This window comes from Pseudonaja textilis, chromosome 12 (assembly GCF_049901715.1).
Source record: "Pseudonaja textilis isolate UNSWEBS1 chromosome 12, rPseTex1.2, whole genome shotgun sequence".
Lineage (NCBI taxonomy): Eukaryota > Metazoa > Chordata > Lepidosauria > Squamata > Elapidae > Pseudonaja > Pseudonaja textilis.
The window spans coordinates 19645945-19660709 of NC_142001.1; the positions used below are offsets into that span (position 1 = coordinate 19645945).

The 14765-nt window shown below is 45.3% G+C and overlaps 1 protein-coding gene across 5 annotated transcripts in view; it reads left to right on the forward strand.

The window, feature by feature from the left end:
• Window positions 1–14765, forward strand: part of FGF13 (fibroblast growth factor 13) — a 107328-nt gene that overhangs the window by 78754 nt on the left and 13809 nt on the right. For 4 of the 5 annotated variants that reach the window (XM_026716611.2, XM_026716613.2, XM_087941190.1 and 1 more), the window contains 2 exons: window positions 5880–5990; window positions 9613–9716. In XM_026716611.2, the coding sequence (XP_026572396.1) occupies window positions 5880–5990; window positions 9613–9716 (215 nt within the window). Of the gene's footprint in view, window positions 1–527; window positions 940–5879; window positions 5991–9612; window positions 9717–14765 lie in introns of those variants that run through there. The other variant, XM_026716612.2, reaches the window with a different exon arrangement.

Below are 14765 nucleotides of genomic sequence, written 5' to 3' on the forward strand. Positions count from 1 at the left end.
CTCCTCCTTTCCCATTGCAGAGCGCGCGCTCGCCTTCTCCAAAAAAAGACGCCAAAGCCTCGCTCCGTCCGGCAGCTTTCGGGAGATGCTGCGGCGAAGGCGGCTGCCCCGCTGAGCAGGACTCCAACCGAGCTGGCCTTCCCGGGGGAGCTGCGCGGCGGAGGACACCGGCAACCTTCTTAGGAGCCGCTCTCCGGAGTGGGGGACGCCAAGGCGTCTCTCCGGAGCCCCCTTCTCCGGGCCTCGGGGTCTTAACAGGTTGTCTCTTAGCCGGACGGACAGGGGCGCAAAGGCAGAGCCTTTCAACCGGAGGCGGGGAGGGGGGGGGGCAGGCGCTGGCGCCAATGCTGCGCCAGGGCGCCCGTGCGCCTTTGGAGCCGTCCGGGGACCTGTTGGGCGTCCCGCTCCGGTTTTGCTGAAGGCAAAAGGAACTTGGCGTCCCGGGATCGAAGTTGAGGGAGCTTCTTGCCTTGCAGCGGCCCGGGAAGAGGGGAGGAGGGTCGCCGGCTTTGGGAAGCGGGAGGGGGGAAGCACCCCTTCCTCCCTCCGTCGCCCAAGGGCGCACGCCTTTCCCACCTCCGCCAGCTCACCTCGGCGGGCACACCGGGAGCGGGGGAGACGGCCTAGCCCGCCGTCCCGCCGCTTCCTCTTCCTTTAGATCCCCGAGGGGCGGCGAGAGCAGCATGCTGGGGGCCTCCCCCGCAGGCAGCGCCCGCAGCCCCGCCGAGTGACCCTCCAGGGTGGCGGCTATGGCGGCAGCCATCGCCAGCTCCCTGATCCGCCAGAAGAGACAAGCGAGGGAGCGCGAGAAGTCCAACGCCTGCAAATGTGTCAACAGCCCCAGCAAGTCCAAGACCAGCTGCGGCGACAAGAAGAACCTCAGCGTCTTCTCCCGGGTCAAGCTTTTCGGCTCCAAGAAGAGGCGGCGAAGGAAACCAGGTGAGGAGGCGCCTGGACCCAGCCCGGGGTAAGGGGGGGGGGGTGCTGAGAGGCGGTGTGGAGGCTGCTGGTGGCTCCGGTCTTCTCCTTCCTTCCTTCCAAGCTTTGGCCAGGGGGCTCAAGTAGGTAGTGCTGCAGTCAAACATTGGGATGACTTCTCCTGACTGCGTTTTTATGGGGGTGCCTTGAGCTTTGGGGAAGTGTGGATTCATGCCAAGAAAGCCACCTGCTTATCTTGAGGGGAAGCAACTCCCCTCCCTCTGGGGGTCTTAAGAACCCAGTTCTTGGAGAAAGCTGGGCCAGCGGTCCCTTGGCTCTTCGGTCTTCCTTTCAGTGAATGAGGCAAAGATAGCAATAGCAACACCTCTTAGACTTATATACCAGTTCACAGTGCTTTCCAGCCCTCTCTCAGCGGTTTACAGAGTCATCATCTTGACCCCCAACCATGGGGTCCTCATTTGACCCATCTCGGAAGGACAGAAGGCTGAGTCAACTTTGAGCCGGTCAGGATCAAACTGCTGGCAGTGGGCAGAGTTAGCAATAGCACTTAGACTTATATACCGCTTTACAGTGCTTCACAGCCCTCTCAAAGCAGTTGACAGAGTCAATCTCTTTGCCCCCTCCCAAACAATTTGGGTCCACATCTTACCCACCTTGGAAGGACAGAAGGCTGAGTCAACCTTCAGCCTGGTGAGATTTGAACTGCTAAATTGGGTAGATACAGTCTATCCTGAGCTGCAGGAACAAGAGAGGAGGTGGGACCTTCAGTGGTATCTCCAGATCACCTCTCAGATGGAGAACCCAGAGGCTGAAGAAGATTGGAGTCAACATGAACGCTTACGTGTTGCAGAAGAAATGCGTTCTACAATCCAAATCGTAGGGGACCTCTTCGAGGTCTCCTCCTTTGAGTGCAGAGTCTTGGGCTACATGAAACATTTGTTGGACTCAGAGAGGAGGATGGTTCCTTGATGTTTTGGTCTCTTCTCTCATTCAAACATGAGCCAAATTGGGAAGGATGCCTTCTGGACCAGCTGTCTGGACCATTGGCTGGCTATAGGAGCTGTAGTCCAATTTATCTTGGCTGGGGAGATGGTGAAACTATTCCAATTCTCCTTCTTCAGGTCCAAAAGTGCAAAAGATTGGACACAGGTCATACCTGTGTGTCACAGGTCATACTGTGTCTTCTTTCTCAATGGTCTTCCTTTCCCAAAATCAAGGTGAGCCATCTTTGTAAGCTACAGTTGCGATGTTGGATGGAACTGAGCAGGTGATAGTCCCGTAGCCATACAATGGTGGATCTCTAAAGAGATCCCTTGGTGAGATCTCTTGCGGAAATTATAGGAAGCCCAATGGCTGGTTTATATCATGGGACCATCATAAGAAATGGGGAGGGGGAGAGAGAAGGACAAGGCTTCGGAGAAGACCCAAAGATGGGGAAGCTCATCCCAGATTCATGGATGAGATGATCCATGGAACTTGTGTTCAGAAACGAGGAACTTTGTGTACAGAACACAAGAAACACACAACCAGGAGGTGACTCTCAGTGTTATATCTCACAGGTGAGCTTTGCCTTAACAGGAGGGAATAACACTATGTTTCACTGTGGTGTTATTTGTGTGATGGTTTTGCAACCCACATGATATAATAGTGCCTTGTACTGGGTGCCTAGTTTGGCACTGTCGTTGACTTCCTATACGTCAAATTTTCACAAAATGCCAGACTTATAGCGACATTGACAAAGGTCCAGGGCGAAAAAATGACAGTCAGGTTTGCTCTTCTTTGCTGTTCAGAATTCAGCAAGAAAATTAGGGAGGTATTTTTTTATGTGCCTCGCATGTCAAACATGCTCAGGACTTAAAAACCAGCGGACAAGTAGAAGGGGAAGAACTTTGACCCCTTCGTTTGGTGGTTTTTATATGGTTTTTTGGTTTTTTTTAAAAGAAAGCTATAATCCTTTTTCTATTCCCAAACCATCTTCTTCCCTCTTCTGCTGCTCACAAAGTAATTTCATTTTGGGGGATGGAAGGGAGAGGAAGCTTCTAAAAAGAAAAAAAAATAACAAAAAGGACTCCTGGCTTTTATATTTTGAGGGGGGAACGATGGGATTTACCGAAGAAATCCTCAAATTTTGCAGAAGAATGGCGAGGTCTCCATCACCCAACCCTATTGCATGATTAAAATATAAAAGCAAGGGGGGGCAGGTTTGCTGTGAAAGCATCTGTAAATCAGCCTTTTTTTTTAATTTCCTTCTAAAGGAGGAGCAACCCAATGCAAACATTTCTGAAATCTCCCCTCGGGGAAAAAAAAACATCTGAAAAAATGAGGTGGCTTTTGCATATTCAAATGACTTGCATGTTCCGGATTTGTCACAAATAAACAAAACCCTGCGATGGGTTGATTTGATTGATTGGTATGCAATCCTACCTGGATAACACACCGAAAAGATTTGCCCCTCACTGTCCCTAAGCGACCTGCAAACAAGAGCATTTTGTACGCGTGCTTACAAATAAATACATGAGCTGGGCTTGCCAAGGGATTTGGAAAAGAGAAAATGGGTACAAGGAACAGAAATCTGGCTTCCTTGAGGTCTGAGACCCCTACCCCCCACCCCACCCCAAAAAATGAGCCTGGTTGCACAGAAGAGCCCCTTCTAGATGGATGGAAACTACAGGCTGTTTTAATTGTTACGCAGCAACGAAATTTGCTATCCAGGGAACAGTCACAGCTGCCCTCTGAGGAGAACAGCTAATGTAACCAAAGTGTATTCAAAACCCTGTTTGCCACTGGCTGAGGGAAACACAACTTTTTTTAACTTTCCTGTGAAACAGCCTTACTTGGAACGGTAGACCTAACTCCAGGTGAAGGACCAGGTTGGTTATCTCAAAGGTGGTTTTCCTCCACACACACACACACCCAAACTGGATTTTCTTTCTTTGAAGACGTTTAGTTTCTCATCCAAGGAGCTTCTTCAGTTCTAAATCAACTGGGAGCCGGGGTGGAATGGAAGGGTTTATATTCTGCAAACAGGATTGCAAAGAATATAAATCTTTTCATTCCCCGCCAGTCAGCTAGAATGGAAGAAGATTCTGGGGTGAGAAGCAAAATGTTTTCAAAGGAAAACAAACTGAGAAAGCCTAGTTGTTGGTTTTTTTGGAAAAAGCGGTTTTGGGACAATCATGACTTGAATGACGGAGAATCTCTGTAGACAACCAGATTGGCTGTCAATTCACTTGTCATTTTAAGTGGATTGTGATAAAAGAGATGCGATATACTTACACCCCAGCATGTATTTTATTGCCCTGCTGCTCCTGTGACACAACTTTTAGGAGTCTTGGCAGGGTGAGGGTCTTTTATGGTTTCCAGAAGCTCTTTGTAATTGAGGGACCCACACTCTATATCTCTATCATAGATAGATATGCCTTAACTTGTCCTCTTCCTTAAATGTTTAGTTAAAGGGAGTTGTGCTCTGGAGTGGAAATCAGATTAACAGGATCTCTTGGTCAGCGTGCAGTGTTTACAAAGCAGGTTGTGTCTATTCAGAGCTTGGTTAGGTGATATGGGAAAACATTAATTTCAGGGGTTTGAGAATAGAACCCACATTTCCTGTCAACTGAAGTTGACTTGTTCTTTCCTAACTGGGCTTGAGTTTTGATCTAAGACAGATTCCCCGCCATGCTCATGTCAAACAAACTAGGTTGCATGTCATCGCAGTATTTTCTGGAAGGAGATTTCCTTTGATGTTTTTACATGAGGCTGAGTTTAAATTTTGGATTTCGGCCCTCCGAGGTCTTTGGGGGGTATTTCTATGGATTGGATTCAGTGAGAATCTCTCTTTAACTTCAGATGCTTGTTCCAGCAGGATTAACAACCATGGTGGTGTATGAAGAGGTTTTGTGACTGTGCCATTAAGTGGTTTCCATCTTAAAAGGGCCGTGCAAATATTGGAGCAGGGATGAATTTCCCCAGCTTGGGGAAGGTTGAAACTCTTGAGTTGAATGTGCTCAACAGCCAAAAAATATTTAAAAGATTAGCATGTTTCCTGACCAATAGTAACAATTATATTTTTGTGGACAATCCTAAAATTTGTATTCTTTGAAACCGCGACCCTGGAGTTTTTGGACATGACCAATCTCACTAAAGTCACGGTGGTTCTTAAGATTTTATCGCTCAGGCTATAATTAGCAGGGTTCACAGTTACTCTGTAAACAAAGGTTATTAACCCAAGTGGTTAGATTCATACAATGGTCTATGCCTCAGACAAACCCCTATCTGTGCTATTGCCTATTCACAGGCTGGTAGGCCATATGTGATCAACTAGCCACCATTTTAGCAACCCTGTTCCTCTCTAAAAGAAGGTCAGATCGTTAAAAATAATTAAGTTCCTTCTAGCTGGTGCCTTTCTAATCTTAACAGAAATCTAGTCTTTGCTCCTTCGGCCATGTAATATGTTGGAATTTTGATCCTCTATGAAGTTTTTCAGGATTTAATAGCATCCACAGAGCTTTATAGCCTGCAGAGCAGTTGCTGTCCAAGGTGCTGATTTAATCTCTCTCTCTCTCTCTCTCTCTCTCTCTCTCTCTCTCTCTCCTCCCTCCCTCCCTCCTCCCTCCCTCTCTTTCTCTCTCTCTCTCTCACACACACACAGAAACATTTATCTCTATATCTATCTATCTATCCATCTATCTATCTTGTCCATTTATCTATCTGCCTGTCCTTCCTTCCTTCCCTGTCTATCTTTCTTTCTGTCTGCCTATCTGCCTGCCTGCCTGTCTATCTATCTACCCTCTACTTCAACTCATAGGAAAGTTTCTAATCCTGTTTTTTTCTTCTTGGGGGAAAAAATCCCCGAGGCAAAGCTTTTGACCTGCTTGAACCCGACATGGATACAACAACGGATTCAGGTTTCTAACATCTCCTGCTTGTTTGTTTTGCTTTGACAGAACCACAGCTGAAAGGCATCGTCACAAAACTTTACAGCCGGCAAGGATATCATTTGCAGATGCAAGCAGATGGAACCATTGATGGAACGAAAGAGGAAGAAAGCACATACAGTGAGTATATTGTTAGGCATAAAAGAGCCCGTTGGTTTGTTTGCACAATCTGCTAGTAGCCCATATGCATGGATGTTTTTCCAAAGGCCAGGCTCATTTGGAAGTGATGTCATTGCTGCGTTCATGTTTGCTGTTCAACCTGCTAAAGGAGAGAAACACTTAGGCACTAGATAAACCTACAGAGGTACTTCTTCTTTCCGCAAAACCGGCCCGAACATCCTCTTCACGGATATCTAGGGATGAATTCGCCATCAGTTTATTTGGGGTTGGGTTTTTAATGATCCGATCAGGAAACGTTCCTTTCCCGTTCCATTTTTTACCTGACTTAAAACCATACCGCTCTTGTCAGAATAAGGAGAATTAAATGCTTCCCCTTCTGTAGTGATGGTTGGTAGCAATTAATCGTGGTGGACATTTTGTTTCCATAAATCTTGAGGTTCCGTTCCATTTGTCTCCCTTTCCCTTTCTGCTGTGTTACGGTGTGCGACGGAGCATTAGCATATTTCAGTAAATAGGACGTGTATGAATTGGGAGAGAAATAACCTTTTGAGTGTGGTGGTGCACAGATTAGGAAACTATTTCAACTCTTCCCTTCCGATACAAACCTTCATTTATGGTTTCCAAAAAAAGGAGCTTATCATTCTCGCCCCAAGTAATACATTGGTCTTGAAATAGAATGGTCTGCTTCCCGGGTTCTAAAATTCAGAACAGAGATAAGGGCCATTTCTTCTGCAAAAAAAAACAACACCCACATTTCAAATCTTTTTGTTGTTGCTGTTGTTGCTCTTCTCTTCTCCAGTAAATTCCATGACAGTGGAATTTCAAAGAGACCCAAGAGAAGTCACATCTGTATTCCCCAACCAAGATTAGGAGGACATCTTCAGCTTTTATTAGGTGGTTGCATGTTTCCACTGAAGTAAACAGCAGCCAAATTTGCATGGGGTTAGGCAAATGCCTTCTCTGCTATCTTTAAGGATTTTCAGAGGATTTGGTGACAGAGAATGGCTGATTCAATGCTGAAGTCCCATCTTTAGTTCCTACTCCTGTGCAAGGGATGAGGAAACATCTCCATCTGAAAGGTTGAAGAGCTACTGCTGTCAAAGAGCAACCTGGAATCTCACATCTGCCCACACTCCATCCATGCACCTATCCATCCCTCTCTCCATTGATCCATCCATCTGTCCATCCGTCGGTCCTTTTATAGATCAAGAGACCAAAGTTTGTGGAATGATTTCCAAACAACCTGAAGCAGGAAATACACAGCAAATGGAACCAAAGTCTTAAAATAGAATAGAATTCTGTTATTGGCCAAGTGCGATTGGACACACAAGGAATTTTCTTTGGTGCATATGCTCTCAGTGTTCATAAAAATACATTCATCAAGAATCATAAGATACAACACTTAGTGAAAAGTTACTAATCAAAGGTTTAGTCAAAGGCTACTAATAAGCAATCAAATCATAATAGGAAGCTAAATAAAACAATATAAATTGCAAAGATACAAGCAACATGGTTATACGTTGGAAGAGATAGGTAATAGCAAGGATGAGAAGAAGAACAGTAATACAGTCTTACTAAATAGTTATGGGAATTAGTTGTTTAGTAGAGTGATCGCATTTGGGGAAAAAAACTGTCCTTGTGTCTAGTTGTTCTGGTGTATAGGGTTGAAAACAATTTTAAAAGCCTACCCCCCCAAAAAAGTTTTTGAATACCTGCAAAAAATCTTGGAGAAATGCAAAAAAATCTAGTCTCAGTCTGTGCATTTGATCTGACCTCTTGTATATGCCCAATCAATGCAACTTTGCTATCTCCTACATCAAAGTTTGTCCAACCTACGCATTGACAGTGCTGTTGGATGGGAAGCCATAACCCCATAAAACACAACTTCAACCGTTCCTAATTCTGGCTACTCTATTTTGGCATTGGAGGAATTTCTGCTGAAAATTCTTGGACTTTTATCTACAGCTTCTCTGGAAAGTTTGACAGCAACTTATGCACTTTGGCAACTGCTAAATAATATGTCTTGATGTTAACATGAGCTTTTACCAGCCAACATCGCTTCCCCTGCCATGAGTATGAAATATTGCTGAAACATTTTGCAGGGTTTGCAAGGAATTTTGGAGGGTGAAGCTGTTGGTTTGGATGGCTGCATGATGCCTGGGATTGAACTCACCGAATCAGTTGATTTCTGCTGAAAGGAGCATCCTTTAAGATATATCCTGTGGAACATTTGCATTAAGGAACCTTTCTGTGTTGGCTTAGGCGACCCTATTTTTGATGTAAGAAAAATGGGAAGGATTGACCCTTCTCTTCTAGTCTATGGAGATCCAATCTCTCAATTAATTCATCTAGATGGATCTCCATAGAGTGGAAGAGAATGGGAACTTGTTAACGTGGATTCTAACATTGTTTGGGTGACTTCAGCCTCTCTTCCCTGCTGGTAGCTTGGGGTTGATGGGAATTTAAAAATAAAAATAATAAAATAAATAACCTCCCATCGTGGTGACACTCATCATCATTGTCTTTTAATGACCCCATAATCCCTTGAGGGGTGGAGCATGGGCAACTGAATGGAGTTAGCAGGCTGTTTAATGGCCGGATGCCCTTCCTGTTACCAATGAGGAGGGGGTTTTTTGGCAGATATACACTCATCGTGCCCAGAGAGAGAAATAGCTGCCTCTATCTAGGATTGAACTCACAACCTCCTGATTGCGAGGCGAGAGGTCCACCTCTAGGCCACTGCACCTGACAACACACACACTCATACCAGGCATTCAATGGGCTCCATCCCACTCTGGGTTCCCCAGGGCCGCCGGCAGAACCACGTCTTCAGGGCCTTCCAAAAGAGTGAAGGCCAGCCTAATTTCCAGAGGAATAATGTTCAAGAGGGATGGAGGAAGCCCTTCTTCTGGGTCCCACCAGATGTATCTCCTTAGGAGTTAGGACCCACAACATTCCTGGCCTCATTGCTCTACCAGGTTGGGTCGATGTGACCGGCAAGAGACGGTCCCTCAGATAATAAGATGGAAGACTCTCTGCTATAAACCATTTTTAAAGGAGAATATTTGTAGCTCAGGGTTGAAGTGAGGGGTCCTTGGTGCTCTCCGAGTTTGCTTGTTTTCTTGCAGACGTTTCATGACCCAACTAGGTAACATCATCAGTTCTACGTCGTAAGGAGTGCTGTTCATTGTCAGTTACTGACAGCAAACTGCACTTTTTACTAGAACTGATGACGTTACATAGTTTGGGTCATGAAACGTCTGCAAGAAAAAAAGCAAACTCGGAGAGCACCAAGGACCCCTCATAAACCTTCTTTCTGGTCTCTTGGGCGCTTTGGCTGAGGACCCTGGGAGTTGTAGTCCAACCTATCCTGGTAGCCTGCCAATGAGTTAGGAAATGCAAGACTTATTCCATGGTCAACTTGATCCAGAAAGATTCCCAAGGAAATTCTTTGCTTATGGATGTCAGTTTTGGTTTTTGGTTTTAAAAAAAGAGTGTGTGAATTTTGCACGCATGCCCCCAAATATTATTTTTCTTCCCTTTGTACTGGCGTAACAAAATCTGGTTTTGTTTCCACAATTCAGACTGAGGGACTAACTTTTTTTTCCCCTTTTTCTCCTAGCTTTGTTTAACCTCATACCGGTGGGTTTACGAGTGGTGGCTATACAAGGCGTTCAGACGAAGCTGTATTTAGCGATGAACAGTGAAGGCTACTTATATACATCAGTAAGTGTCTGTTTTGTGTTGTTGTTTTTTGATGGGTTGATCTGCTTTGCTTTGGACCCCCGAAAGAATATGGGTAGTCCTTGACTTACGACAATCGAGCCCAATGTGTCTGTTGCTAAGTAAGACGTTTGTTAAGTGAGTTTTGCCCCCATTTTAGGACCGTTCTTGCCATTGGCATTAAGTGAATCTGTGATGACCTGGGGCGTGGCACAAAGGCAACACAGTCAGATAATCCGTAGGAATCCCTTTATTAGCTCCAACTTTGCCCCCAATGTCCAGGTTACCTTCTGGGCTGGAGAAAAACTCTCCCAGGAACAGCCTTTGGCTGCAGAGAATCAAGTCCAAAACGTGGTCAACAAAAACTGTAACTATAAGTCCAATCAAGGCAAAATGAGGTAATTAGCCTGGCAGGGCAGGAGAAGGAATTCCAGATGTGAAGGAATGGCAATAATTCAACCCAGTTGGGAGGCTGCCAGGAACGCAGATAACCAAAGTCACACAAGATAAACTCATGTTTGTTCCTAGCAGACACTGCACTCAGCATGCATCTCTTTTAAACTCTCTTCCCAGCTGTGGCTAATGAAGGGAATCAGGGCCCTTTCCTCCCCCATAAGCCCTGCAACCTATGTTGCTCCCTTCTCTGTTCCTCCCTGCATGCCCTAGGATCAAGAGGGGGTGGGCCTGGGTCTTCGTCTGAATTCCCTCTCCCATGTTCTACCTCTTCCGTCCTCTGCCCAGCTGGACTTTGCCCTTCCCCAGTTTCCTCCACAGCCAACGGAACCACCCTCCCACTCCCTGTCAGCTGTTCGTCTTCCTCCTTGGATTCAGACTCCAACAGGGGGAGGACAGAATCACTGCAGTTGTTAAGTCAGTAAGATGGTTGTTAAGGGAATCTGGCTTCCCAAATTTGATTTTGCTGGTCAGAGGATTGCAAAAGGGAATCGCGTGAACTCCCGGGGACATGGCAAACGTCATAAATATGAGTTGGTCTGAATGTTCATTACGTGGCCCTTGGGGCTCTTGCAATGGTCCTAAGTGTGAAAAAAGGGATTATAGGGCACTTTGCTGTTGTAACTGTGGGTAGTCACTAAAGAAGTAAACGTAAATTGTAGGAATTGGACAGCCATTTGACCAGGACGGTATAAGCTATATGGTGTCTTGCTTTGAGCAGGGGGTTGCTAGAAGACCTCCAAGCTCCCCTTCCAGCCCTTGGGTGATATGTTCTCCATTCTAGATCTCATGTTTTTTTTAGAAGGTTTAGAGCCTCTAAATCTTAGTTTATTCAAGTAAATTTATCTGGGGTGTGCAAAAGACTCTTGAATTAATGCTGAATTCTTGCCCGTGAGGTCAACTTTCCTGCTCACTTGGGGTGAACTGCGGCAATTTAAAAGTAACTAAGCAGGAAAATGTCCTAATATTATTTCCACTTTTTTTATGGCTGCGAGTTATGACTACAATAAGCCTCTGCCGTGGGGAGAAGAAGGTGCGTGAGATATTAAAGAGATTTGTCTGATAGGGCTCTTGACAGGCTCCATCCAGGCTGGCAATAAGTAGATTCGTGGTTTGCTTCTGATCCGATAGTCCGAGGATATTTTGTGTCACATTTGATCTTGGGATCTTTCTTCTTACGTGTTTAATAAAGAACATTCAATCATCTTTAGTTGATGGTGGAGGAAAAGAGAGGGAGGGAGGGAGGGAGGAAAAGAGAGGGAGACAGAAATAAAAGAAAGAAAGAAATGAAGCAAGAAAGAGGGAGGGGGAAGGAAGGAAGGGAAAAGGGAGGGAGGGAGGGAGAAAGGAAGGAAGAGAAAGAAAGAAAGAAAGAAAGAAAGAAAGAAAGAAAGAAAGAAAGAAAGAAAGAAAGAAAGAAAGAAAGAAAGAAAGAAGGGGGAGGAAGGAAGGAAGAAGAAGGAAGGAAGGGAAAAGGGAGAGAGAGAGAGAGAGAGAGAAAGAAAGAAAGAAAGAAAGAAAGAAAGAAAGAAAGAAAGAAAGAAAGAAAGAAAGAAAGAAAGAGGGAGAAAGAGAAAGAAGGAAGGAAGGAAAAAAAGAAGGAAACATTTTTAAAGGGTTGCCTTTCTTGAGATATTCAATTCATTAATTAATATGATAGGTGACTTCTAGGGGGGAAAAAACACATCAAAGGGCTGAAGCCTGAAGCCAGTAGATCTTGATGTTGCAAACAACTGTTTAAGAAAGGAAATTTGCTTAATGTGTGCTGTTCATCGCCCACTTGGCCATGCCTGGTTGACCACTCGCTCCTCGGCATCGTCCACCCCAATCTCACTTATGGTGTTATAAAGAAGAAGGCAAGGCAGGTTTGGGATGAATTATTCATGGCATCTTTTCGTTTCCGGAGAAGAAGCTAGCATTAAATTACAAGAAGTAAATATGAAAGCTGGGTGTCGTAGAGTTAACGTGTTGGACTAGCCTCAAGGAAACCTAGACTATCTTTAGCTACTGAATTCCCTGGGTGATTTTGAGCCCATGACCGGCTGTCATCTCGGCTCATCCTAAATCACCCTGAACAAAAGGCAAGCTAAGCTCTCATTAATAAATAGATTAAAATAAAATTGATAGTCCCCATCTAGCTGGGCTCTCTTTGTAGTGAGATCTCAGAAGAACTAGCCAACGGGATCTTTGGAGAACACTTGGTCTTTCCAAGGACCTGGCTTCAAATCAGCTTTTAGGGGTGCAAATGAAATCTTGAATTGACTTAGACATCCATGTGAATCCCACATAAGGGGGTATACAATCAGGGCCACCAAGCGAAGCTCCGTGAAATGTTTTGGATACTCCCTTGGGCTGTGATGTTCAGATGTTCTTTGGAAGGGATCCAGCTGTTTTCCATAGCACCCAAAGGCCAGTCAAGGAATAATGGATGGAAACGTAACAAGGAGAGATTCAACCTAGAAATAAGAAGTTTTCTAACAGGGGAAACAATCAACCGATGGAACAGAAGTTGCCTTCGGACATTGTGGGAGCTTCATCACTGGAGAGATGGCCATTTGTCAGAAATGGTGTAGGGTCTCCTGCTGGGGCAAGGGGGTTGGACTCAGTGGTGGGATTCAAAAAAATTTACTACCGGTTGTATGGGCGTGGCTCAATGGGCATAGCAGGGAAAGGATACTGTAAAATCTCCAGTCAGAGATGGTATTTGCCGGTTCTCCAAACTACTCAAAATTTCCACTACCGGTTCTCCAAAACTGGTCAGAACCTGCTGAATACCATCTCTGGTTGGACTACATGACCTACAAGGTACCCTCCACCTCTGTTAAACTAAATCTAGCTAAGATGATCAAAGGCCTGGAAACTAAAACATGAAGAAGGGTTGCAGGAACTGGGCCTGGCTAGTTTAATGAAGAGAAGGGGAGACAGGATAGCAGTCTTCCCAAATTTGAGGGGCTGCCACGAGAGAAGGAAGGGGTCCAGCTATTTTCCAGGGCACCTTGAAGGCCAGACAAGCAATAGATGGAAACTGATCAAGGAGAGATTCAACCTGGAAATAAAGAGGAATTTTCTGACAATGAGAACCATCAACCCAAGGAACAGAATTTGCCTTTGGAAGTGGTGGGAGCTTCTTCATCACTGGAGGCTTTCAAGAAGAGACTGGACTGCCCTTGGTCAGAAATTGTGTAGGGTCTCCTGCTTGGGCGGGAGGTTGAACTAGATGACCTACAAGGTCCCTTCCAACTCAGTTGATCTGTCATCAGAAGTGGCCCAAGATAGGGGATGTCCCCATCGTTCAAATGAGTGAGTCCAGCACCGGATTTTGAAGCAGACCATGAAGGAAGGTGCTGTGGTTATCATTTGAGTCTCACTCCTCCGTGATCTTCCCAAAGGCCCAAGAGTTGACCTCAGCCACCCGAACAAGGCTGAGGTTCTCCTCCAGGGAGAGATAGAAGAGCTTGCTTTCCTGCTCTCACCTTGTAAGTCGACTGTCTTGCAGAAAAGCATCCTAATAAATAAAAGATCTCAGGGGTGACCCAGCTGTTGGAGACTCCAACGGAAACTGTTTTCTTCTCCTGCCGAGATGGCTAATTGGAAGAATTTCTCATTCGGTTCCGTTCTGATGCTTTGGTTTGCTTGTGCCTCGCTTCCCATACATCACAATTACTTTGCACTTGGGGGAGGGAAGGTGTGGGGGGGGGCAGGCAATCCAAAACAGCCATCCCCAGAACTGCTGATCTCTAAATAGGCTGGAGAAAGAACAGGCTGCGGCAAGCATGCGCTCCGGATGCGTGGGTGGGTGCGTGGCCGGAGCCTCAGTCTCTGACCTTTCGGTTTAGCTAGAAATGACTCCCTTCCACTCGTGACAAATCCTCCTCTCCTCTCCTCTCCTCTCCTCTTCTCTTCTCTTCTTTATTCCAATATCTATTCTATTCTATTCTATTCTATTCTATTCTATTCTAATTTATTCAATTCTTATTATATTCTAATTCTATTCTATTCTTTATTCCAATTATTTATTCTATCCTATTCTAGTTTTTTCTATTCTAATTTATTCTATTCTAATTTATTCTGTTCTATTTATTCTATTCTATTCTACCATGTTTTCCTGAAAATAAGACACTGTCTTATATATATATATTTGCCACCAAAAAAAGCCATTAGGTCTTATGTTCATCCAGTGACTCACCTCACTTGCATGCGTCACCCCCAGCCTCCTTTTCACTGTCAAAGGCCTTCAGGAACTTCTTCTGCGGCCAAGCAAGGCTTTCCTGAAGGCCTCTGGAGCTGATAAGAGAGCCCAGATCGATCAGCTGTTATCAGCTACAGAGGCCTTTAGGAAAGCTATGCTGGCTGCAGAAGAAATGGTCTGGCAAGGCAGGGCTTGGGGTGTGCGAGGCCTAGCTACAACACCCTCCCACCCCCACCCTAGCTTAATTTTTACCTGTCTACTCTGGAGTGGGTGGCATCTTGATTAGGGCTTATTTTGTGGGTAGGGCTTATATTGGGTGCACAAGTAAAAATCAAGCTAGGACTTATTTTCACACTAGGTCATATTTTTGGGTAAACAGGGCATTCTATTCTATTCTATTCTCCACTCAG